Source organism: Protomyctophum parallelum, assembly GCF_964188405.1.
Source record: "Protomyctophum parallelum genome assembly, chromosome: 6".
Lineage (NCBI taxonomy): Eukaryota > Metazoa > Chordata > Actinopteri > Myctophiformes > Myctophidae > Protomyctophum > Protomyctophum parallelum.
The window spans coordinates 16799153-16826427 of NC_139701.1; the positions used below are offsets into that span (position 1 = coordinate 16799153).

A 27275-nucleotide genomic window follows, 5' to 3' on the forward strand; every position below is an offset into this window, starting at 1 on the left:
TGAGGGGAAGAGGAAGAGGGGGAGGAGAGGGAAAGAGGTGGGGAGGGAGAGCGGGAGATGGAGGGAGAGAGAGATACAGAGCCTATACATTTCACCCACGCAATCACGTTGATTGGCGCCTCACAATGCAATGTATTGTCAGCACAATAATATAGATATACAGTCTTATAATAAATAATTAATACCTCTGTACACTCAACTATGACTACTATAAATGTCACAGTTGTGTACATATACATTCTAGACATGTCCCTCACTTTCTCAACTCAACACAATCAGCTAAACCTGGTTTAGATGCAACTTCTAGACATGGTCCTCTGCATGGTCCCCTGCACTGTAATGGAGGTGGTCGCTCTATTGATGCTGGCCAGGAGTTTCCTCACAGCAGTGATACCAAAGCTCTCTCGGCCCCCATAATGACACAAAGCTATTTCGGAGTGTAGTCTGTGAGGAGAGATATGTCAGCTGTTCAACACCAAAGCATGACAAAAAAAAAGAGAAAGCACAACAGGCTGTCTGCTTTGGGGACTTGGACACAACGTGCTAACCTGGGCATGCTCTCCTCTAGCCAAAAGTTTGTTGTTAATCTTAAAGGATTTATGAGAAAGAAGATGTAGGAGACTTTATTTTTCCCAAAATTCTGCTGTCCCAAGCTCAAGGTGGGTACATGTTGGTAGTGGGTTTAGTTTGTTTTGGTCATTATGTTGTTGTTGTTGTTGTTGTTGTTGTCGTCTCTTTTATGCACTTTGTCTCAGGAATGTGTAATGCTTTAGAAAAATATGTACGCACCATGATGCTTACTGTACATCCTAATTGTATTGAAAAATGTCTATATGAAAGTCACAGGTATAAATCTGTATACTTCAGCTGCTTTGACATTGCTCAACTCTGGCGACCTTTCAACTATGACTAATTCGTTATTATTGCTATTGTTACAAAGAAAAATAAGTGTTAAGTCAATTGTTCAGAAGGTTTTCTACTGCCTTCTTAATAGTGACGTCTACTTGACATTGTTATGAGTATAGCGTTGCTGTACAATGTCAGACTATGTAATTACTAATGAAGCGATGTTTTGGGATATCTCCTCCACGGGAAACATATTGTCCCTGATAACAGTGGTGGGAGGAGTCAACCTTTTCAACTATTAATGACATCACCGTGATGTCTGTCAGATCAGAGATTGAAGCTTCTCATGAACCTATAAGTTAAGTTAAAGCCATGTTATACACTTATAGTTGCCTGCGTGCAGGTGTCGCACATCAGATATAGTGATCTGGTCTACAAGCTCACAACGGGTTGGGCTGCGACCTTATAGAACAGTGACTAAGTACTATGAATCACCCTTTATACTTTGTTGATGCCTGTGGCGAAATTAGTCCTAGTCTGCATGTCTACAGTACGTATCATATTAGGAGCAGTAGGCAGGCAACAGGGTCCAGTGCCTTTGGTCAAGGGCACTGGCAGAAAGTCCCTAACAATAAACGATGAGGCAGGGAACATAGCCTGTAATTACAGTCTATATTACTCATATTTTTGATGCAAAGCATAATATTCAAATGGCTGTTTTGACCCAGATGTCTTTGTCAGGCTATGAGGATGTCTCTAGCCGGAGCAAACTCATATGAACATAAGAACACTCCACACAGAAAGGACCCTGTCTGCTTCTCGCTGTGAGGCAACAACAGGCTAACAACTGAGCCACACAGCTGAGCTCCATGCATTCAGCCCTGATGAAAATGCCAGCATAGCGGAGTCTATATTAGTGGTGCTGAGTCCAGCCCTGTGAAGTGTCAGAGATTACTGTTCTTCATTACAGACTCAGGAGCACATCCATGCCAGAAATGGGATCACCCATTCGAGAATGACGTCTCTATGCATTAAAGGGATCTTGAAAAGTATTTTCAAGTACATTAAAGGGTGTCTAGCCTGAACTAACGTGTTAGGTTTCTGGTCTAGAGGGGCGGGTCGCGGCTCAGATTTGCGCACGCCCTGATTGGATCTCTTCGATCTGTCCGTCACCCCCGGCTCCTCCTCTCCCCCCTAGTGCAGTGCTACGTCACATCATTTGGAGCGACGCCCACCCGGAAGGGTTGACTCCCACTTTTAGACCAGAGCGGCCAATGCGTTCCTCCAGGCTTTCAATTTTTGCACCAACAAAAATGAAAGCCTGGTACCGAGGCTAAAGGGCTGGTGCAGGGGTAAAGTATCTGCCCACCACCATGGAGATTGGGGTTTGCCGGACACTCCAAAGAACACAATTGGCCAGGCTCAGGAGTGGGAAGCCAGTAGGGGAGGGCATTATCTGTCATAGCACTAGCAACTTATAAATGTTGCCTGTTCAGCAGGGAGCGGAACTCTGAGGGTTGTTTCTCCTCATGCATTAACTTATGTCCTCCTGGTGGAATACATTTAAAAAAAACACTCAGCCCCTCACACAGAATTGCTGAGCCGAGTCAATCTGGTTACGTGCCTACTTCTGAAAAAACATCATACAGTACTTCCTTGAAGTTGAGCTCTCAAAATGGTACATTTATGTTTTATTATATTATAATCCTAGCCCTAGGATCACCCTAGAGATCAACAAATTAGGGGGTCAAAAAGAGACCCCCAAATCAGGTGGGGAAAGAGGAAAGAGGATTGGCTGGAGTGAGCGAGGTCACGCATCCTTCCAGCCATGGGAGACAATCCAGCCTGTCCAGCCATGGGAGACAATAAAGCTGGAGGAATAGTTGCTGCTGCAAGTAAGCACTGTTCTCGACGCATACACTTTTATCAAAGCACGCAAAATAGTTGTTTCTTCAAAATCTATAGTATATGTGTGTGTGTGTGTGTGTGTGTGTGTTCAATACTGTATGACATGTGCTCGTGCCCCTACCTACAGAGAACCGTCTGCAGGTAGTGCACGCTTTGGAGAACATGGCAGTAACTGAATGTGAGAGCTGCTGCTTCGAGGTCACCCTCAGCGTGGCCTACCTGAAGGGCGTGTGGACTAAGGATGGAGTTCAGCTCAAGTCCAGGCCCAACTGCTGCATCCGCAGCCACGGGAGGAGACACAGCCTCACTCTGAGCAGGGTGGCTTTAGGGGACGCAGGCCTGTTCTCTTTTCAAGTCGACGACATAGAGACGTCGGCCACACTTAGGGTCACAGGTAGGCTGGTATTGTAGAAGAGAAAGTGACAGCACAGTTTTGTATGGAACAGTGTGACTACAGTACGTAGAAACTTAAACTTATTACAGCTTTAATCATCCTCATGTGGTCAGAGTACTGCAATGCAGACTGGAGGAGAGCAGAAAAGACAACACAATAGCTCAGTACGAAGCAACTTTAACAGCATTAGAAGTAGAAGTAAAGGAAAAGACAATCACACTTGTGTGAAGTGAGGGGTGCCTTTTTTTGAAGCTTTAACCACATTGGTTTTACAGTTGTTTACTGTTTCTTTCCTTTATCCATCCTGGCTTGTTTCTTGTATGAAACAAAATTGCTTACAAGATGTATTGATATCGGCCATATGACGTCTTACGTTGTCATTTAGTGCCCTAAACAAACATTAAAGTCCAGACCATAGACTTGACTGGCAAACGATTTACACATTTTACATCATAAGTGCTCTAAATAAACATTAAACTTCCCATAGACTTGGCTGCCTTATGACGTAATCTTCAAAAGCCATGTATTGGAGGGTCTAGCGACCCTCAAAAAATATAAATTATAATAATAATAATCCTGTTTGATTCCAGTATGTTTTTACAGAGCTGACACAATGTGATGAGGTGTTGTTTTCTCTGTCCCCATTGCCATCCTCTGTCAGCCAGAGACATTCACATAGAGAAGGAGTTGGAGGATGTTGACACAGTGGAGCGTCAAATGGTGACCTTTCTTTGTGAGGTCAACCAGGTGGACGTGGACGGCCGTTGGTACAGAGATGAGAGCAGGATCCGAACCGGGGACAACATCAAGATCAGACATGAGGGTGAGTGTGTGAACCGGGGACAACATCAAGATCAGACATGAGGGTGAGTGTGTGAACCGGGGACAACATCAAGATCAGACATGAGGGTGAGTGTGTGAACCGGGGACAACATCAAGATCAGACATGAGGGTGAATGTGTGAACCGGGGACAACATCAAGATCAGACATGAGGGTGAGTGTGTGAACCGGGGACAACATCAAGATCAGACATGAGGGTGAATGTGTGAACCGGGGACAACATCAAGATCAGACATGAGGGTGAATGTGTGAACCGGGGACAACATCAAGATCAGACATGAGGGTGAGTGTGTGAACCGGGGACAACATCAAGATCAGACATGAGGGTGAATGTGTGAACCGGGGACAACATCAAGATCAGACATGAGGGTGAGTGTGTGTGAACCGGGGACAACATCAAGATCAGACATGAGGGTGAGTGTGTGAACCGGGGACAACATCAAGATCAGACATGAGGGTGAGTGTGTGAACCGGGGACAACATCAAGATCAGACATGAGGGTGAGTGGGTGAACCGGGGACAACATCAAGATCAGACATGAGGGTGAGTGTGTGAACCGGGGACAACATCAAGATCAGACATGAGGGTGAATGTGTGAACCAGGGACAACATCAAGATCAGACATGAGGGTGAGTGTGTGAACCGGGGACAACATCAAGATCAGACATGAGGGTGAGTGTGTGAACCTGCCACTCTGCATGTCTGCAAGGGTTAATTATCTGCACTAAAGGTCTAGAACAGTGGTTCTCTGTTCTCTGATATTTTCATGTCAAGGCATACAATGCAATGTGATCGGAAGGACCCACAAATTGAAATGTACTGTACCGTATTTGGTCCCATCTGGAACGATATTGTGCCATGGTCCCCCATACAAGATTTGTGTTGTGGGCTTTTTTTTTTCACTCCAATATTTAAATTGGCTATTTTCAAATCACCAAGTATATAGTTTAAAGTTGTTAATATTTATGCTAATATTTATGCTATATGCTATATTAACTAATTTAGCTGGGGAGCCCCTGGAACCCTTTCGAGGGCTGGGGGTCCCTGGACCCCACTTTGAGAACCACTGATCTAGATACCCTTACAGATAGTCATTTTCCTTTTTCTGTTTTTATCATATAGACTCGATGACGTCAGCAAGGGGAGATTTTGTTTTCTCTGAATACGTGTTCTTGTACTATTAAAGGTAATCTAAATACATTTCATTCTGACTTGTTTGCAGGTAGAACCCATACACTCAGTTTTAAGTCAGTCAGGCCAGAGCATGCAGGAGAGATCAGATTCACTGCAGAGCGTGTCTCGTCCTATGCAACTCTGACAGTAACAGGTGAGTTACAAAATGTCACCTCCCATTTAACCTGTATTTAGCATCCTCTCATGAAATAAATATAAACGTATGTTTACTATGGTAACTATGATAAGATGCATGTGATCAATGTTGACAATGTTGTTTTTATCATTAAAGTATGTGGATTGTACTGCAGTAGCTGTAATTACATTGCAAGCGGGCTACATTGCAAGCGGGCAGTAATATTTAGTTTTTTATGCTCAAAACAACAGACTGCAAATGGAATCTACTCAATTCTGTCCATGCAGGGATCAGGTTGTACTTTAGTAACAGTCCTAAGACATTGGACCATGTTTACCGGATCAGTGTTGCTCAAAAATTTATCATTTGTGTATCATTCCCTTAATCCCTGTTCTTTTTCTCCCACCAGAACTCCCAGTCCAAATAACGCGTCCTCTAAGAGTCAAGATCGCCATGTATCGCCACCGGGGCCTGCTGGAGTGTCTTGTGTCGCGGCCCAATGCTCAGGTCAAGTGGTACAAGAACCGGAAGGAGATCCTGCCAAATAGGAAGTACCAGCTAATCAGCCAGGATGTCTACAGGCAGCTGACTATCGATGACATCTGCTCCTCAGACGAGGACACCTACACCTGTGACGCTGGAGATGACAAAACGTCCTGTCAGCTGCTGGTGGAGGGTGAGATGCTCTGACTCTCTTCCACTGACCCATCAATCATTACATTTGATGAATTTCTAGTTCAAGGTCCAACTCAGCTAAGTTTTATTGTGACATACACAGGCCTGAGAAATTTGTTTCAGTACAAATATAACATATGCTCTGAGAGCTATATTAATTAGTTAGGGTTATGATTTCGATTGGGCCTTTTGACTCGAAGGCTTTCAGGGATTACATTCATTTCGCTCCAATATGTCACAAAAATCTGGAACTCCCTATAAACAGCCATTAAGACACATGTGAATCCCTTGATTCCTTCAAAACCGCCCTCAAAGAGCACCTACGGACGTCTGGAATTCGAAACTGGCTCCTGTAAATTAAGTCTGAGCTCCCTCCACCCCTTTCTCCCCATACTGTACATGTTTTTTCCCTTATATGATGATGATTTCCCCTTTTTTATAGAAGTGTACAGTATATTTGTACGTCACTAAATGTTCTGATGAATTGAAAATGGTGGACACTGTTGTAAACAAGTGTAATGCTTTATCATGGATCGTCCACAAAGTAACAGTTTTTGTATTTGTATACTTTCATTTGAAATGTACCCCTTCTGCATACTGTGAAATAAAAAAACTTCAATCAATCAGCTTTCAGGAAGAAACCAAAAATCCACAGGGAATACATATTTGAATATATAACCACACCTGGGGGTCTATTAGTACTGTTAACTCCATAGTAGACAAAACAGAAAAAGTACAAAAATCACGGCACAATCTTTAATTGATTGATTTTTCTGTGTCACCGGTAGTAATGTGTGTGCTGTCTGGCTGTGCGTGCAGAGCAGGCTATCTGCATAGTGCGGGGGATGAGTTCTGTGGAGGTGATGGAGCCTGAGCCGGCCCGCTTCGAGGTGGAGACCAGCCTGCGGACAGGGAGACCCCCCAAGTGGACCCTGAGTGAGGAGGTTCTGGCGCCCGGCTCGCTGGTGAGACTCGACAGGGAGGGAACCGTCCACAGCCTCTGCTTCACCTCCACAGACAGCTCCATGTCTGGCCCTGTGGTCTTCACCACTGGCAAGAGCCGCTCCACTGGCCAGCTCACAGTCAAAGGTGAGGTCCCACTGTGTGAAGTCTGCTGCATTCACTCCTCTTTTAATCTCCCCCTGACCAAGGGAAATATTATTCTTCTGGCGTTCAGGACAGGGCTACTCTGCTACAGATACTCCCCCCACCCCCTCCACTATAGGAAACCGATGAGCACCTAATTTTATTACCTGGATTCTTCCAAGGAAATCAAGCCTTTTGGTCTTTAGACAAGGCTACTCTGCTAAACAAATGTATAACATACTACAATAGTTCAAATTGTTTTTAAGGGCTTATGGATCATAACTCTGTTAACAACCTTTTTGTCGAATTCCGTATTTAAATATGAATATTGAATGGTTGTTTCTATCATGTAGTTCTCATGTCAGTCAATAGAGGGTATGTGCATGCATAAAGTGAGTGGCAAAGTGAGTTTAACGCCATTTAATGCAATCAGATAAGACTTTTCTGTTTGGATGTATGGGCTGTCAAGGCCAGAAAGTCGTTCTTTTGTCATTCAGTATCTTCCGTCACGTGCATACCCTCTATATCCAGTTGTTCTAGACTAGAGAATTTCAGAATGTCTTCGTGGGCTTCGTACACACATAAAGAACAACTGTTCTGTGCTCTGCCTGTGTTTCATGGCCACCCCAATGCTTTTCCAATGGAAGTCACGTGGTTTGACCACTCTTGAATCAAACACGTGTTTGGTCAAACCACGTAAAAGTGTCCCATTCTCTCCATGTTGTATGTGCCACCACTAGAGCGCCCTCTTCAGGTAGCCCACCACATGGAAGACACCGAGGCCAAGGAGAACAGCTCTGTGACTCTGACCTGTGAGTTCGCCCCCTCTCCGAGGGTGGTGCGCTGGTTCAAAGGCCGCACAGCGTTGAAAACCTCCAACAAGTATGGAATGAAGAGGGAGGGGAAGCGAGCACAGCTGACCATCCACGGCCTGACCGGGATGGATGGAGGACAGTATCGCTGCATGGCTGGAGGGTCACAGAGTGCAGCACAGGTCAAGGTAGAAGGTGAGAGCATGGCTGAGAGTCTCCTCATTCGACCACGTCTATCCACGGTAACGGGACATCTTTGCGCTGCGTAAAATATGCCTTCTCCGTCTCCAACTGTGTTCAGCTCCTCACCCGCCACATTTTTTGGATCATTTCCTTTATTTACTGTGGATTGCATTCACACCTGCACCGAATCGTAATCAAGTGCGATTGGAAGCGAAGCGAAACCCCCGTTTTTGCCTGGAGTAGAATGCAGTTCTTTGATACACATTAGGATTCGAATGAGCCTTTACTCTATGGCCTTCACACCTGCCAAACGAAGTGCACTTTCTGACAATGCGCAGCAGGATTCGTTTTAATCCCAGCAAAGCTTTCTGGTGTGAATGTCACCGTAGTGTATTTTATTAATACAAAGCGCAAAATGTTGAAATTCTATATTTAACGTTCTGTGTTTATGTTGGGAAACGTGATGTTCCTATATAAATACAGTATGTGTGTGTGTGTGTGTGTGTGTGCGTGCGTGCGTGCGTGCACGTTCAATAATTTAATAGTTCATAATTTACAGTAGATTAACCAAATTGTCCACATTTTATTCAGTACGGCAGTTGAAGTTAGTCAAGCACCTTGACGCGGTGGAAGTTGAAGAGAACGCCAACGCCACATTCTCGTGTGAGCTGAACTACGTGGTGCCCAATGTGGAGTGGCTCCTCAACAACGTGCGCCTCTACGCCAGCTCCAGCAGCAGGATCCAGAACATGGGCACCATGCACAGCCTCACCATCAAGAGGCTACGTCCACAGCAGAGCAGGGTTACCTTCAAGGCCGGCCTTCTCAATGAGACAACCAGGCTGCTGGTCAAAGGTCATTATTGAATTTAAATATATTTGTCATTATATTTATTCTATATGGAGAACCAATGAACCATTGAAGTGTTATTTAACTAATCTTTCACCTCCAGAGCGCCCAGCAGTGTTCCTCAGATGTCTGGAGGACGCTGCAGGAGAAGAACAAGGAAGGGTCTGTCTACAGTGTGAGGCTTCTAAAGACACCGTGACCCCCATCTGGAGGAAAGATGGTGTAGTCCTGACCCCCAGTGACCAACTTGAGCTGCTCCACCACGGCAACTCCATGGCCCTCATCATCCCTTGTCTGAGCAAGGAGGATGCTGGGCTGTACACCTGCGACCTGGGCACTAGTCAGACCAAGGCCAAGGTCACTGTACATGGTGGGTAGAAGCACACATAGACAGGGACGTGCTATTTTCGGGGCGCAAGCACTCTTTAGTACGACATGGATTTCTAAACAAATTTGTTCAACGCAAAATACTGTGTTCAAGTTCAGGAGACTTCGGAAAAAAAGCAATTGTCCTAATTGCTTCCTTCCGGCATGGCATGTGAAGGAGTGGCATTTGCATTTATTTCACCATAGTAAATGCTGTATTCGTGTTCTGGAAAGGGCAGTTGTTTTACAGATGGGTTAAAGGGCATGGGGCTGAAACCCCCTTTGATGTCTATGGCCCAATCCCAATTCCTTTTTTAACCCTACCCCTCAGCCCTTGCCCCTTCCCCTTGTCCCTACATAATGAGTGTCAAGGGGTAGGGAGATAAATCATCCCCCTAGGAATTGGAACGTCCCTAAATATTGAACGTCCCTTGTATATAGATATTGTAGATATCTGCAAGCTCACTACAGGCCAGTGGTCCCCAAACTTTGATGGCATTTCTGTCTCGGACCCCCAATTTATATTGTAAAATCAATGTTAATTAACTCTGAGAGTGTACAAACTATCATTTAGCCCATAACCCACTTTGGAAACTACTTTCCATTTGATTTAAGCTGTAGAAATGGAACGTAAATATAACATTGCTGTGGTTATGATGAAATAAATATATTGTAATTTTGTCTCATGTTGGTAGCCCACTATGCAGAATGTAATTCAGCTAGATATAGCTCATTCTGACACCTGCTCAACAGTTGTACCTGATTAATTGATTATTGTATTAACAGTTTGTATAGCATGGGTACAGATATATATACAGGGTTAGAAAAAGGAAAAACAATTTACAGTATAGAAAGAAGGGGCTGTGGTCACTGTTCATTGTTTTTAATATCATTAAGAACAGAGTAATTTTCTATCAATGAAAATGCCATCGTGATTCATCTCCATCCAATGTACAGTCTGCACAGCAGCTTGCAATCTGTTCCGTAGCTGGTTTGCCTGGGGAAAAAAACACCATTGCTAATTAGTTAGGTACAGTAGGTATTTCATGGCTTTTAAGAGCTCCAAAACAGCAGAATGTTGACATATCGTGGTCTGGGGGGTCGGACTGATGCCTGCTAATAAGCTAGCTTGCATCCGAGTTGTATCACCGGCGATAAATAAAAAAGAATAAAGCGCCGATGCGGCGCCAAATGAATGGGTAACGTTGTATGAATGCAACGCTGTATCATATCGTTAGTTCACGTGAGGTAACGTTAACCTTTGCTAGAGATTGCGATATTTTTGGCGATGCAGATTGTTAATACATTCAAATAATATTGGTTATTATAATATTTTTCCATAATAAAGGACATAAAAGGCTTCTTACCTCGTCCGCCTTTCAGCCCTCAGTGATGTTGCTCCGTTTGAAGTCCCGTCGAGATATCCCTTCAAACGAAGGGGATTCTACCCCTCGCCCTCGGCCCTACCCCTCGATCCAAAGACAATTGAGATAACCCTTCCCCCTCACGTGAACGCGCATAAGCAAGGGCAAGGGCTAAGGGCCAGGACGAAGGGGGGAATTGGGATTGAGCCTAAGTGTGCACTGTGCACGTCCCTGCACATAGACGTCGTAGTTGTGGGAATAATCCTTTAGGGAATTCCTGCGATAACGATAATTACGTGAGCATCCGTGCTGCCGCTGCTGAACGATAACGCTCCGTAAAAATGTTGAACATGAGTAATGTGTTGAACGTGACGCCCTGTAAATTCAGATGGATATTGATTGGCTGTCAGTGTCAGAGTCTCTTGTTCAGAAAGTGATCCAAAGATATTGTTCACCACTGACGTTTTCCTTATAGCTGTGGTGTAGACTGTCATTCACTTTAGTTAGGGTTAGGAATCTTCATTTTTAAATCAATATATTTATTTATCGTATAGTTATCGTACACTGGACAGCCATTATGTGTAGGGAAATATATATCCTATAATTTAATAAAGGACAGAGGGAACCTACAGTACTGTAGCTAGTTGTAAGTGCAACACTTTAATGACGCTGAACATGTATGAAACTTCTATACATAACTCTGCAGACCTGCACATCGTCATCACCCAGCGTATGAAGACAGACTCTGTCCTGGAAGGAGAGAACTGCTCTTTCGAGTGCCTCCTCTCTCATGATATTATCGACGAGCCTGTCTGGAGCATCAATGGTCAGCTGGTGGTCAGTAACAGCCGTATCCAGGTTGTACGTAATGGACGCCTGTTCAAAATGACCATCAGAGATGCCATCCTGTCTGATGCTGGGGATGTGCTCTTCACCATCAGCGACCTGAGCTGTAGGACTATGCTGTTTGTTAAAGGTAAATGGGTCTCTCTCAAGAGTGAAGAAATCCTTTCCAAGGTATGCAGATGACGGTTACTGTGTATTTGGGAGGTTGTGGTGCTGCTGTCTATTGTCTGTATGGCTTTGGCTTATCGCCACTAGTTAGGTCCACGAGCTTAATCTAGGGGGTCCCCTGTTAAATGATTGATAGAAATAAAAAAATATTAACAGTATCTGTATCTGTAACTCAGAGGGTGTACCAATGGAACCAAAAGAACCCTTTGGTTCCTTTTGTACACTCTCAGAGTTAAATGAACACTGAGGATTTTACAGTGTAGTGATTATGGTCCCACAAGCATTTTATGAAATGGGGGTCCGTGGCCTCTAAGGCATAGCAAACTGAGAACCGCTGTCTATGTGAATCTTTCCAGAGAAGCCGGTGCATGTGTTCAGAGAGCTGCTGAATGTCAAGGGCGTGCCGGGCGAGGACACAGAGCTGAGCTGTGAGATCACCAAACCGGAGGCCATCATATGCTGGTTGAAGAATGGCCACCCGATAAGACAGAGCCCCAAGTATGAAATCACTGTGGAGAAGAATCTGGTGCGACTGGTGATCAAGAACACTACCATCAGAGACTCTGGAGAGTACTGCTGTGAGGCCGATGGCATTGCCACCCGTGCCAAGCTCGAGATCAGAGGTATAGTATAGGAGACACAAAATACCTAACTAAGAAATTGGCACTCAGAGATGCTGATAACTTTAAGTGGGAAAAGCCTGCTCCCCTCCATGTGGGTAACCAATCTTAGTTTTGGTTACCGTTCCACTAAAAGAAAATATTAAATATCACTCTTGTTCTTTCAAAAGGTTTGAACATCTACTCATACATTTCATTAGAAATTGGTGGAAATGTACACAAATTAAACACTTATTTGAGAATTCAGATCCTTAGTAAAATGTTTCATCCAAATCATCAGAACGGTTGTGGTTATGCCTGTTAAGAACCACAGACACTGTGCACAAGGATGCTAATGCACAAGTTTTCATTCCCTGATGAAGGCTTAACCGCCGAAACGTTGGATTCATATGTCTTAACCTGCTGCATCCTATAAAGTATAGGCACTCTGGCTATTGGCGTGTGCGGCCACTTTCTTGTTTTTCCAAGATTCCCTCTTCACAAACCACAGACAAACACATAGACAGGACAGGAGTGATTGTAATACCGCATGCATGCACATGCGGTGTGGGGGAAATACAAGTGACAATGGTGCATTTGTTGAGCTCTAAGATTTATACCACTGTTAATAAGTAGTAATATTCTACAATGGTAACTAGAACGCTTGATTAACAATTTATTCATAACTTCTTCACCCCTTTACAGAGCTCCAGCACACATTTGCACGTGAGCTGCGGGACACGGGGGCCGAGGAGAAGAGCATGGTGACCCTGGAGTGTGAGACCAGGCGGCCAGCCAAGCGAGTGAAATGGCTGAAGGGCATGGTGGAGCTCAGGTCCAGTAGGAAATACATCCTCAGGCAGAAAGGTGTGGTGCTGTCGCTGACCATCATCAGTCTGGAGAAGTTTGACTCAGACGTTTACATCTGTGACGTTGGCACCATGCGGAGCCACGCACTACTGACTGTGCAAGGTGAGGCCATGGCAAAGGGTGTGTTCAGCCATGTGTATTATCAATGTGTATAGTGTAGTCAATAGAACAATGGGCTCTATGCACACAGAATAACTCTTCCTACTTCCAGGCGCCTTCCCTACTTCCTACTTTTTATTTCAAGGACCCCCATAACTCTGAGAGTTAGGGGCGTATGGTTACAGACCCATACTGGGCCATTTGGAACCCACTCAAGGACACTTTGAGACGCACTGGTGTAGCAGTGTGTTTCCAGTGAGCCAACATACACAATAGCAGCACCATGACTCTGTTTGACCAGAATGGAACAGATGTGACAAAAGCACATTATTAATGTCATTCTGCTTTATTTTCTGTGCATGTTATTTATATACGTGTGATATGTAACATGAGCGTTGTGAGAGTCTTATTCTTTCCTATTTCTATGTGAAAGGTAACGGGTCTGGTACTAGGGTGATTGGTAGGTGTCAATGACTGATTGATGCCACCACCCAAGTTTACTAAGGGGAGGAAGTGACACACGGGAGGGTTCTCCCAAACAAACAGTGTGTAGGCCTACACAGAGGAGAAGAGGAGCTCCAGGCGCCAGATCGCGTTTGAACCGTTCTTTAAGTTTAAACGCAGTGATCTGCAGCCGTGAAGGAAGTAGGGAAGGGGCCCATTTTATTTCCAAAATGGTGTGTGTGCGTGTGCGTAGAGCCCGTTATTTGGGATGTCTTGTCCACATTTGTTGTTGCATCACGGCAAGGTAACTTGTGTGTGTGTGTGTGTGTGTGTGTGTGTGTGTGCGCGCCTCAGGCCAGAGAGTGCTGATCATGGATGAATTGGAGGATGTTGAGTGTCTTGAGGGCGACACGGTCATGTTCAGGTGTCGCATTTGTCCGAGCGACTACACTGAGGCCAAGTGGTACTTGGATGAGACCCTGCTCTACACCAACGACCTCAATGAGATCCAGATAGTGCCAGGGGGTTACAACACCCTCACCTTCAGACAGCTGGCCCGCAAAGACACCGGAACTGTGGTCTTTGAGGCTGGGGATAGGAGATCGTATGCCTCGTTGCTGGTTAGAGGTAAGGCTTTGTACTGTCTCAAGAAAGAGTCTAAAAGAACCACTAGCATCTCCCATGTCCTCTTTCTGCTTTCTTACACCCAGTCGGATCAAAGCGGTTTGAGCCGACCTGGTCCGACATTTCCATCCGTAGAGCCCCACACTCTCACTAAAGGATTAACATTTATTTTAATTTGTGAACAACAAAAGTGAAATAAAACAAATTACTGGAATTAACCCCCATCAGGATTAATGTATTTATTTATCGTGGTTTTCCACTTTCAACCCTTATTTTGAAGAACCAAATATCCGTAACCGGATGTTACGGATATTTGGTAATGGTGTATGTGGTGTCTTAACCGGTTGTTGTTCTCTTGCTGCGTGCAGAAAAAACCCGTCCGCGAGTATTACAACGCCGGCTGTCGGCCGTTGAAAAACCTTGTTTTGACCAGAAACTACATTCATTGTGCCGATTTGGCGATAAAGGCCATTGAAAGCAGCACATACAGTAGAGTGCAAGTGGATGCACGCGCATCTTAAAATGGCGCCGTCCAGTGTCACACTTTACACTGGGATGCTAACGGGAGACCGCTATCGACCCGATCAGATCAAAACATGGATTTTTCTCACGTAGGCTATGGTTTTGGCGGGCGGACAGACTAAAGCTTATTGACGGTTTCTGATAGACGAACCGATGGACCCACATTAAATTTGCATAAGTTATGTGCTGAATTCCATTATACTTTGTTGCTCTATATAGCACACCAATCTTCATAATTAATTGAAATAAATTGGATTTGACCTTGACTTAACTTTCTCTTCATATTTGTAGAGAGACGTCCCACCATCATCAAGGCTCTGGAGGACTGTGAGGCCATTGAGGGAGGTGGTTTGGTATTGTCCTGTGAGACTTCCAAGCCATGTCACATCCTGTGGTACAAAGATGGCTGCCTGATGTGGAACTCCTCCAAGTACTTTGCCAGTCGTTCAGGCTGTGAGGCCAGACTGACCATCAAGGAGGTCTGCAACAACGACGCAGGGGTGTATGAGTGCAGTGCTGGATCTGTTACCACCAGGTCTGTGGTAACAGTCAAAGGTAATGGTTCCCTCCCGCTATAGCACTTCACTCAGCATCATAAACGTGATATTCACCATACAACTCCACTGTTTTCTGTAAATATACCTTGTATTGCTCCTGGTATTGATGATGATTTGTATTGTATTGTATGTCTTGTATGCCCTGATTATGAATTGAATACATAAGACCACAATAGACAATCACTCAGGCCATTTAGCATTTCTTGCATAATTATATTTGCTGTATGTTGTACAGTCTGTATAGTCAATCAATCAATCAATAATCAATCAATCTGATAAAGCCACTGTGAATGCATGAGGAAAATAGAACAAAATGTGCATGAACAAAAAGAATATATACAGCCTATGATAAAATACCATTCTGATGTTTGCTCCATTCTTTTATATGTGGGCTTTTAGTAGGGGTAGTGCTGTGTGTTAAATGGCATCGACACATGATGAGATGAAAAGGGATGAAAGTCCCTACTCCCCAGTCCCCACACAGTGACAGCACAGACAGACAGAATATTCTGTAGGCTATAATACACTGCAGTGTTTTTATGTGTTTCCTTAAGCAATTGAATGTACTCATTTCGATCAGGGCTTCAGTCTCCTCATTCGACCACGTCTATCCACGGTAACGGGATATCTTTGCGCTGCGTAAAATATGCCTTCTCCGTCTCCAACTGTGTTCAGTTCCTCACCCGCCACATTGTTTGCTTCATTTCCTTTATTTACTGCGGATTGCATTCACACCTGCACCGAATCGTAATCAAGTGCGATTGGAAGCGAAGCGAAACCCCCATTTTTGCTCGGAGTAGAATGCGGTTCTTTGATACGCATTAGGATTCGAAAGAGCCTTCACACCTGCCAAACGAAGTGCACTTTCTGACAATGCGCAGCAGAATTTGTTTTAATCGCAGCAAAGCTCTCTGGTGTGAATGTGACCGTGACTACGGCTGTAGTGGCTGGAATGAACTATAAGTCTAGAGGGTTTAAGTGCCAAACTCTACTCAATTACAAGCCAGGTCTTATAATTAATATTAGAAATATTCTTTCTCCATTTTAATTTGTCTTTCTGCAGCCATCCCAGCAGAGTTCACGCAGCCTCTGAAGCCGGTGGAGGCCAGGGAGGGGGAGAGTGTGACCCTGACCTGTGAGTACTCTCTACCAGGAGTCCTGTACCACTGGAGGAAGGGTCTGGAGAACCTCAGGTCTGGAGAAAAGCATGTGATGAAACAGAGGAAGACGACCATCACTCTGACCATCACAGCCCTGAAGCCCGAGGATACGGGAGAGTACAGCTGCCACTGCAGAGACCACAGGACCTGTGCACACCTCAACGTCACAGGTAAAGAGCACCGATTTAATAAACAATGAAGAACATGTTGTTGGATAAGGTCAATTGTCCATTAACTCTAACCACTTTGTTACCTTTCACGTTGAAATGTGAAATATTTCCGCTCAGAGAGCCTGTCACACAGGGGCACGGTGGCACAGTTGGTAGTGCTGTCGCCTCACAGCTAGAAGGTCCTGGGTTCGATTCCCGCTCGGGGCGCTGTGGGTGCTGGCGGCGTGTTTCCTCCTCCGCGTCATCAGTGCCCATACCCGAGGCGGTGTTGGCGAAAGGGCCTTTCTGTGTGGAGTTTGCATGTTGTCCCCGTGTCCCCTAGGGTAGGTACCCTCACAAAAACATGCAGTAATCCTGGTCTCTAAACTGCCTCCCCCTGGCCAGCCGGGGCGCCTGATGGGGGGGAATGGAACTGGTTGGAATAACGTGTTCCTTCCACGCGCTACGTCCAACCAGGGAAACTCCCCCCTGTCAGGTGTAAAGGAGCAACTTGGACACTCAGGCATGAAGGAAGCATGAGTCCGTTGCTCTCCCCAGGTTGGCGGAGGGTGTGTAGAGCCCAGGATCACATTAGATAATTGACACAGGGGTGAAAAATGGGTTACAAAATCGTGGGATAAAAATTATATAAAAAAAAAAGAGAGCCTGTCACACTCACACTGTTCCCACATTAACCACAATAACCTATAGCCTCCCTATTCTGGGCATGTCATAAAAGATGATAATAAAACAGATGAACTCTCTGTGAAAATAGGCAACCTACAAGCTCACAACATGTCACAACACGCCGGTGAGGAGATTTGGTGTAGAGGGGGAAAGGAGGGGACCAAGTACAGAACCCTGTCCAGCCCTGGTTGAAAATATGACTCATGGTTTTGTCTGGTTAATCTGTGGCGCACAGCTATATACAGTTGAATATCAGCCTGTACTTCTTCCATTGACGTCAGAAAGAGTGGGTGGTGGAAGTAAACTATAGACAGCCACAGCTGGCTACAGAGACCATTGGTTTTGTACTGTAGATGTGAATGTTATCGAGATGCCACCACTATGACTAATACATGGAAATGTGTTCCATTCATAAATGATTGCCTCTTTTTCTCCAGCAATACCTATCACATTCAGACAACAGCTGAAGAATGTACAGACAGAGGAGGGCAACAGTGTCACGCTGCGCTGTGAGCTGTCTAAACCTGGAATACCAGTAGAATGGAGGAAGGGGGACGAGTTTCTGAAAAACTGTGTCAAGTACCAGATAAGAAAAAGAGAGACCACCCTGGACCTCCTCATCTGGAAGGCTGTACCTGAGGACAGTGGAGTCTTCAGCTGTTTGTGTGCTGATCAGAAGACGTCTGCTACTGTAACTGTCACTGGTAAGAAATGCATTTATTTCTTTGATTGGAGCCAAGCAAGTTAGCCAACCATGTAAGTAATAGATTAGATTAGATACAAGTTACAACTTTCAGCCAATTTCTTTATTGTGAGAAGTGGCTGGTGATCTGCAGAAGAAAATAAACATTCTCCAATTTGGTCAGTGGTTTTCAGTGTGGGGCCCCGACTTTCTCCCTTTACTCCTCAGCTCTGCCAGTCATCTTCAAACAGAAGCTCAGGAACATTCTTATCGAGGAAGGCAACAGTGCCACGCTACGCTGTGAGCTCTCTAAACCTGGGTACACAGTCGAGTGGAGGAGGGGAGGAAATGAGCTGATTATGAATGGAGAGAAGTACCACATGCGCCAAAGAGACATGCTGATTGAGCTGAAGATCCTTGAAGTGATGCCTGAGGACAGCGATATCTACACATGCATCTGTGGAAGCATAGAGACCACAGCTACTTTGACTGTGAATGGTAGGAATATAATTATTTGTGTTTATTTGATAAAGATTGCTACTGTTGTAACACTGTAAATCAGTGTTTCTAATATCCAGTTCAGTCAAGATGTTCATAATTATAACATTTCCAGAAACATTTCTGAAATATAAAACAATTAATGTTATTTTTTATATACTGTAACAGTCGAAAGTTAAACTTTGGTTATCTTTGTGTCTTTCAGTCCTCCCCATCACCTTCAAGCTAAAACTGCAGAATATTCAGATCGAGGAGGGGAATAACATCGCTCTGCACTGTGAGATCTCTAAAGCAGGAGTCCCGGTGGAGTGGAGGCTGGGAGGAGAGCTCCTAGGGAACGGAGAGAAGTACCAGATTAAACAGAGGGAAGCGGTGGTGGAGCTCATCATCAGAGACGCTGTACCAGAGGACAGCGGGATCTACACCTGTGTTTGTAGAGAGCAAAGGACCAAGTCCACGGTCAATGTCGTTGGTAGGTGGTGGACACTCACTCACTGAGGTTCCTAGTGGAGTTCTGGTACTGTGTGTGTGTGTGTGTGTGTGTGTGTGTGTGTGTGTGTGTGTGTGTGTGTGTGTGTGTGTGTGTGTGTGTGTGTGTGTGTGTGTGTGTGTGTGTGTGTGTGTGTGTGTGTGTGTGTGTGTGTGTGTGTGTGTGTGTGTGTGTGTGTGTGTGTGTGTGTGTGTGTGTGTGTGTAGGGATATCTGTCTGTCTATCTGATTTTCTGGCTGTCTACAAGGAGGAGATAGTATCTGTAGATTGAATATGGGAGGGAGAAAGACAGCAACACTATCCGATTATCTATAGGTGTGCCCATATGATTATTGGTGTTGTATTCAGGGGGGCAGTCAGACAGATATTTTGTGAAGCCTGAAACTCCTGAAAGTTTATATAATGGCCTGTTGTGGCGCTGTCACTGGACCCAAAAAACCCCATAGCCCCATAGAAGTCCATGTATTTGGGCCCAACTTCACCTAGACTGTATTACCTTAATAAACATGGTCATGAATACTTTCTGCTTCCAGTCACTAGTTTAAAGTCTCATTTCTAATGTCATAATATTCTTTTTGGAAAATTATGGTCCCATTTATAAAATAAATGACCATAAAGTCGCGTATGTTCTGAGGGGCGTGGCTACCGTTACAGTCTATGATCGGGAGTCCCCACCCACTCGAGTCAAAATAAAAACCAACGGAGAAGAAGGGGGGAAGTCCCCCCTCGTTGTCTGGGCAGCCAATGGCCAGCTGGGCCCAAACGGAGCCAGCCAATGGCCAGCTGGGCCCAAACGGATCTAGAAAGATGGCGACTTACAGTGCAGGAATAACAGGCTTCATTTTACGTCCATGTTAGACCCGGGGAACGCTTTGTCCATATTTTTTACAGTCTATGGTTGTATTAGGTATCTCTCAGCTAATCTGTTTGGAAAAGGGTTGTAATTTTGGGTTGTTTGTTTCCCAGCCTCTTCACCATGCGCTCCTCTTGGCCTGTCTAACATAAATTTGGTTCCTCAGCTGTTCCTGCCACCTTCAAAGTGAGCCTGAAGAGCCACGAGGCCCTAGAAGGCGGCAGCGTGACCCTGCACTGTGAGCTGTCCAAGAAGGGAGTCTCCATGGAGTGGCGTAAAGGGGAGCAGACGTTGACCGAGCAGGTTTCTATAGGGAAATATCAGATGAAGTTAGAAGGAAAGGTGGCTGAGCTGACCATTCTGAATGTCCAACCAGAAGACGCAGGAAAGTACAGCTGTGTAACAGGAGACGAGAAGACCAGTGGTGATGTCAAAGTGACATGTGAGTTTGATGAAAAAACTGTAAAAAAAATGTACTTATATGGAACTGCAAAAATATACAGTATACTGTTTCACCCAAAACGTCTAATCCACTGTCTGTTTATTTGTTTATTATATGGGTCTGCATTAGCTGCCGCCTTAATGACAACTAGTCTTCCTGGGGTCCAAAACATTTCACTATTGGTGTATCACATTAAAAAAATATACATAATAAAAAAAATCTATGACTATATGATTCTACAGCACCTCCCGTAATATTTAAACGAGAGCTTCAGCACCTGTCGGTGAAGGAGGGCCACAAAGGAGAGTTCTGCTGTGAGCTCTCCAAGCCCGGAGCCCCAGTGGACTGGAGGAGAGGCAGAGTCGTTCTCACACCTGGACATAAATATGAGATGAAGCAGGAGGGCCGTCTCACTAAACTGGTCATCAACAGCGTAGAGGAGAGCGATGCTGGGAAATACACCTGCAAGACCAAAGACTGCCAGTCAACTGCAGAGCTCACTGTCCAGGGTAAGATTAATTTAACTAATTGAATACAGAAAGGTTGCATTTTTTTGATTGACTATATAGTATTTAAAGTGTAAACCGAAATCTGTATGAAGCCTGATATCTAATATGTTTCTTAATGTTACGCATATTCACATGGGTTTACTCTCCACTATAGATCCCTGGTAGAAAGATACATCTAATTTAATGTAGAACAATTATACATATTTGGGGTATTTATTTAGATAATGACAGTCAGTAAAATAACATATCTTTTCTAAGCTAGAGCTGTCTCAAACAAAGATCATTCAAAATCATATATATATAACCCATTTAGGCCTAAGGCCGATTCTAAAAACGCCTCTAAATCCTGGTTTCTGAAGGTTTCTGAAAAACTAAAAAATATTTATACAGCAGCATCAAAAAATTGACATTTTTGAATACTGTACATACTGTACAGAACCAAAATATGGGTTCCCGGCCTGAGGGGGTAAGATACCAATAGGGGTTCCCGCCCAGAATGGGATCAAAAAAGCTAAACAAATCAAACATCAGGTAAAACACTCATGGACCACTGCACATGGACCACTGCAGAGGCGTGGGTTAGCTTCCTGGCAGTATTGCCACCAGCTTGGATGAGTTCTCCATGGAGTGGGAAGTACACATAGGGGGATTGGCTCATTTGGGGAGAGAAAAAAAGACTGAGAGTTGGCTGTTGTCATAATGTCCCAGAATATCAGAGAAAGTCAAAGGTAGGAACCTTTAACGGTTAAAGGTTCCTACCTTTGACTTTCTCTGTTTTAAAATCAGGTCTAAATGGGTTAAAGTTTAACCCATTTAGACCTGATTTTAAAACATTAACTATAAAAGAATAAATATTCAAAGATTTGCGCCACATTTTTACGATTTTCAAAAATAGCAGACCTACAAGCTCGTAGCCCGCCAATCTGCTATTTCTCAATAGCTAAATTATAACATAATGTTTAAAACACCAAAAGGGGTTCCCGCTCAAAATGGGTTAATTAAAGAGGCCTGGTGTGAGCTAATATAAAACATCCAGTTCACCAGTATGACATAATGTCATGTGTCAATCTATTGCTTATAAATGTATGTGAGCACGCAGAGCTACTGTATACTTAAAGTGTTCTTCACATTGCTTTGACAGGGTTATTGCTATGGTTACCGAACGCTGCTTGTATCAAATCCTGTCATTCCAAGGATTTCTCTGGATTACTATGTTATAACCACATTAAACTGTGAGTCAGTATAAGAGAAGAAAGGCATTAGTAGTACATCATGGTTGCAGATTGATGTGTTTTAAACTAGCATTCTTAAAGGATGCCTAAGGAAGTACTTTGAAATGTTTAGCAAGTAATCTGCACTATTATGTAGCTTAAATAAATATCCAGGGATTGTTGCATTCATGGAGCTTCCTGATATCATAATAGCCCCCCTCACTGTCATATGCTTCACACACTGTTGTCACTGTTGTCATGCTTTACATGACTTCACAATATAGAATACAAACGGTAAGACGGAACTCGGGCCCCTATGCTTTGTGACTCACGTCAGTGCAACCACACTTCCAATTTCCCAGAATTGCACTTTCTAGTTTTGGCACATATTTCTCGCTTATATTTCTCGCACATATTTCTCGCACATATTTCTCGCTTATATTTCTCAGTACCTCCCATTCACTCCCATATGTCTTTGTGCTCTGATATTATTTTAAACACTCTGTGGCTGACAGATGGTCTATTAAAAATAATTGTAATAAAAACATTTTGCCTAAGTCACTTACTGCAGAAGTAATTTGGCCTAAATAAGGTTTATAATAATTGCCTAAGTTAAAATGGCATGTTCAGATATTGGCCTAAGTCATTTTATCCTTACATGTTACATGATTGACATACACCTTTATTTGTATGTCAATAGTCATATTTTTTCATATTTTTTTAATTTAAATAATTAAGAAATATAATATATTCTACATTTGGCACAGTTTTTTGTGTCTGAAAACCTTGAAAAAATGACTTAGGCAATTAGTTTAATAAGGTGACGATATGTAATGTGAATTATTATGTCTCATTTGTACTCATTTTGACACGTGTGTCACAGTGGACATTCTAGTTGTCTGCAACCTCCTTCACTTTCATCTTAGTTTTGTTTCAACTAAACTATTCTTATTGAATCTTTTTCTAAACACTGCCCCTACACAACACTGCATTTCCATCCATCCATCCATCCATCCATCCATCTTCAACCACTTATCCGGAGGCGGGGGCAACAGTTTCAGCAGAGACCCCCACACTCCATGCGTTTCCAGGCCAGTGTGGAGATATAATCCCCATCTTGTCCTTGGTGTGCCTCTGGGTCTCCTCCCATGCAGTGGGACATGTGAGGACTTGTGAGGACTTGTGAGGGGGGCATCCGTACTAGATGCCCGAACCACCTAAGATGGCTCCTTTCCAAGCAACGAAGCAGCGACACTACTCCGAGTCTCTAAAGGAGATGCCAGCCACCCTTAATTAAATAAAATAATTGAATCAAAATTATGTTTTATTAACGTTACATTGTCACAATATGACAGCAGCTGTGGTAGTTGTTTTCATGCCGTAGTGTTGGACCGCTGCTGAATGACGTCACCGGAGGCATTGCTCCACTTGGAACCATTCACTGAAGTTCTTGGCTCTCCTCATGCAGGCTTGCCTCCCAGTTTCAAACTCCCACTGGTCAACCAGGAAGTGACTGAGGGCAACAGCATCTTCCTGCGCTGTGAGCTGAACAAACCCGCCTCCTCGGTGGAGTGGAGAAGAGGAAGGGAGCTGCTGAAGCACGGAGACAAGTACCAGATGAGGAAGAAAGACCTGCAGGTGGAGATGAAGATTGTGGACGTCAGCCTGGAGGACATTGGACAGTACTCTTGTGTTTGTGGAGAGCAGGAGACGACTGCCAGTGTCATCGTAAATGGTGCGTACAATATACATCCGTCTAACTGCTTGTTCTGTCCAATACACAGAATCTAGTTTCCTAGACACCTTTAGACTTAGATGAAAGGGGAATGAGTTGTAGTATAACATTACATTAGAGCCCATTTCAGTGGGAATTATTGATTCAACAATACTAGAAGCACTGCTATCATGCCAGTATTATTCAGCATCATGGGGATCATGTACGGTGCATGTCGTGGCATTCCATGGCAATCCAGCTTGTAGATTTCAAAATGATCTTGTTTAGATCAAAGTGTTAGATGAACAGACATACTTGGACAAAAGGGCAAAATCATATAGACTGGCATTGCAGAACAACAGAAATAAAGCAGTTATCTACTATCTACACTCTACAGTATGTGTATACACATCCATCCATTCATCCATCTTCAACCGCTTATCCGGACTTGGGTCACAGGGGTAAAAGTTCCAACAGAGATTTCCAGTCTTCCCTTTCCAGAGCAAACATTAGCAACTTCCTCCTGGAGGATCCCAAGGCCTTCCCAGGCCAGTGTGGAGACATAATCCCCCCCATCTGGTCCTTGGTCTGCCAAGGGGTCTCTTCCCAGTGGGATGTGCAGCGAGGACCTCCTCCATAGCGAGAAGCCCGGGAGGCATCCATACTAGATGCCTGAACCACCTAAGCTGATTCCTTTCCAAGTCATGGAGCAGCAGTTCTACTCTCACGGATGGCTGAACTTCTCACCCCTATCTCATATCCTCATAATTAGTTATTGCATGGGCATTTGTTCATTCAAACAAGAATGAGCAATCAAGATGTGAATATTATCAGAAACTGACAGAAAGTGTGAAAACGATCCACAGTATGATCTATAGCTAGATCTATGGCTCTCTATTATTTGTGCTGTATGACAGTATATATAGGGCTATAGTGGTTAACGCCTTTCCTATGATGTTCTCTAGAGCGTCCTGTCATGTTCATTCAAGAGCTGAAAAACGTTCAGGTGGAGGAGGGCAACGGTGTAGCGCTGTGCTGTGAGCTCTCTAAACCTGGGCTGCCGGTACAGTGGAAGAATGGAGAAAACGTCCTGACCAACGGAGAGAAGTACCAGATCAGACAGATTGGAGCCACTGTGGAGATGTTGATCAGAAAGGGCCTGCCTGAGGACAGTGGCATCTATAGCTGTGTGTGTGAGGACCTGAAAAGCACCGCCACCATCGTCATCACTGGTAGGTCTGATGGAAGTCTACTGCAAACTACTGCTCAAAGTTTCACAGTTTCTTGCCTGACTACCAAGGATAATGGCCCGGTTTCCCAAAGGACACATGGTGTAAGAGGTATGGTGTAGGACATGCTCAGATGCCCTCTAGGCCGCACACAGAAGCCTGTGAACATAGACATTCCGTGCATAGATGTGCCACGTAATGGCACACAATGGTATGGTAGGACTCAGGTCTACCATTCTGAAATTTAATTCAATAATAATTGGACTGCTGGACAGCTGACAGTAGGCTCTCTTTACTCTAATATATATATATATAGATATATATATATATATATATATATATATATATAGATATATAGATAGATAGATAGATAGTTAGAGAGCCTACTGTCAGCAGTCCAAATATTATTAAATTAAATTTCAGACCTGAGGCCTACCATTGCGTGGCACATCTGTGCACGGAATGTCTATGTTCACAGGCTTCTGTGTGCGGCCTAGAGGGCATCTGAACATGTGCTACACCATACCTCTTACACCATGTGTCCTTTGGGAAATCGGGCCAATAACCACTACTTTTTAGGGCAAGATGAAAAGAGCGCGAAACAGTTCAGCCCATGCTGTGCTATATTGGATCACATTGCTTCTGTATAGTAGCCTATGCAGACTGCTTTTTAGGTTAAGAAGAACATACTGTATCACTTTAGTTTTTGCCCGGTGAAACCTGGCTTATGATCGCTGCTGTTGGCTATGGGGACCTTTGCGCGACCTCACCTAGTCCTGATTGGCAGGCCGAGTCTGACCACATACTCTGAAACGCTTTGCAGAAGTCTGGATGTGTTTTAATTTTGTTATTGTACTGTAAGTCAGAGGAGCCTTATCAAAAGTGTTTCACACGGCGGTGGCTCAGGGGTAGAGTGGCTGGATGGTAGAGTAACTGGCTGGATGGTAGTTCGAACCCGGGCTCCTCCAGAGTTAGTGTCGAAGTGTCCTTGAGCAAGACACTGAACCCCTAATTGCTCCTGATGTGCTGGTTGGTGCCTTGCATGGTTTCCGCCGCCATCTGTGTATGAATGTGTGTGGGAATGGGTGAATGTAATGCACAATCTATGTAAAGCGCCTTGGATAAAGGCGCTATATAAATGCACCATTTACCTTACCTGCTTTGTAACCATCTTCCAGCCATCCCAGTGACATTCAAACAGAAGCTGAAGAACCAGGAGGCCGTGGAGGAAGGCAGTGTGACTTTACGCTGTGAGCTGTCTAAGTCTGGGGTCCCAGTGGAGTGGAGGAAAGATTCACTGCTGCTGAAAGAGGGACAAAAATACCAGATGAAACAGGAGGGCAGGGTGTCTGAGATGATGATCACGAACATAGTTCTGCACGATGCCGGCGAGTACAGCTGCTGCGTAGGCGCCGCTATGACGTCGGCTGACATCAAAGTTAGAGGTAGACTGTTTGCACACACACACACACACACACACACACACACACATAGGACAACCAAGGGGTTCCTGGTGGCTTGCCCCCTTACTGCATACTGCTTGTGAGGACCCGAGTTCGAATGCGAGTCCCACCATTTCTTGCATGTCATTGTCCTCCATTCTTTCTGAACTCACTTTACTGTCCCTCTACACCTTACTATCTAATAAGTGAATTAATTTAATTAATTAATTCATTCATTCATTCATTCATTAATAGGACATCCTAAACATGGCTATAAGCTGCATGGTTCACTTTTGACCTCCAAATATACCATACAATAGACTGACTGAATCGCCTGTCTGTCTGTATTAACCTGTAAAAAGGAATAAAAACAAAGTAAACACAAATATACCATACAATATACCATACTCATGTATATCAGATGTTGATTTAGCGATGTAATATCTCAAGTTTCATAGACTTGATTTGAGGATGATACAGTGTATTGAGTCATCGTGTACAGTGACATATATCTTGTATTCTGTAGCCCTTCCCATAACATTCAAGCTAGAAGTGGAAAGTGTGGTGGCGAAGGAGGGCAACAGAGGAGAGTTCTGCTGTGAGCTCTCCAAGCCTGGAGCCCCAGTGGACTGGAGGAGAGGCAGAGTCGTCCTCAAACCTGGAGACAAATATGAGATGAAGCAGGAGGGCCGTCTCACTAAACTGGTCATCAACAGCGTAGAGGAGAGCGATGCTGGGAAATACACCTGTAAGACCAAAGACTGCCAGTCAACTGCAGAGCTCACTGTCCAGGGTAAGATAAAAGTAGAACTTGCCCCACCTCAATATATCTTGTTACACCTTGGAT

The 27275-nt window shown here is 44.3% G+C and overlaps 1 protein-coding gene across 1 annotated transcript in view; it reads left to right on the forward strand.

The window, feature by feature from the left end:
• The first annotated feature begins 528 nt into the window (after nucleotides 1-528).
• The window catches only part of obscna (obscurin, cytoskeletal calmodulin and titin-interacting RhoGEF a), a 62770-nt gene continuing 36023 nt past the window's right edge, over nucleotides 529-27275 (forward strand). The window contains exons 1-25 of the mRNA XM_083766932.1: nucleotides 529-659; nucleotides 2558-2741; nucleotides 2882-3148; nucleotides 3810-3971; nucleotides 5212-5316; nucleotides 5708-5974; nucleotides 6793-7062; nucleotides 7800-8066; nucleotides 8646-8909; nucleotides 9007-9273; nucleotides 11340-11609; nucleotides 12004-12270; nucleotides 12952-13218; nucleotides 14014-14286; nucleotides 15097-15360; nucleotides 16426-16692; nucleotides 17796-18062; nucleotides 18269-18538; nucleotides 18744-19010; nucleotides 20048-20323; nucleotides 20566-20832; nucleotides 23512-23778; nucleotides 24723-24989; nucleotides 26165-26431; nucleotides 26955-27221. Of these exons, the coding sequence (XP_083623058.1) occupies nucleotides 2675-2741; nucleotides 2882-3148; nucleotides 3810-3971; nucleotides 5212-5316; nucleotides 5708-5974; nucleotides 6793-7062; nucleotides 7800-8066; nucleotides 8646-8909; nucleotides 9007-9273; nucleotides 11340-11609; nucleotides 12004-12270; nucleotides 12952-13218; nucleotides 14014-14286; nucleotides 15097-15360; nucleotides 16426-16692; nucleotides 17796-18062; nucleotides 18269-18538; nucleotides 18744-19010; nucleotides 20048-20323; nucleotides 20566-20832; nucleotides 23512-23778; nucleotides 24723-24989; nucleotides 26165-26431; nucleotides 26955-27221 (5959 nt within the window). The 5' untranslated portion in view covers nucleotides 529-659; nucleotides 2558-2674. The remainder of the gene's footprint in view (nucleotides 660-2557; nucleotides 2742-2881; nucleotides 3149-3809; nucleotides 3972-5211; nucleotides 5317-5707; nucleotides 5975-6792; nucleotides 7063-7799; nucleotides 8067-8645; nucleotides 8910-9006; nucleotides 9274-11339; nucleotides 11610-12003; nucleotides 12271-12951; nucleotides 13219-14013; nucleotides 14287-15096; nucleotides 15361-16425; nucleotides 16693-17795; nucleotides 18063-18268; nucleotides 18539-18743; nucleotides 19011-20047; nucleotides 20324-20565; nucleotides 20833-23511; nucleotides 23779-24722; nucleotides 24990-26164; nucleotides 26432-26954; nucleotides 27222-27275) is intronic.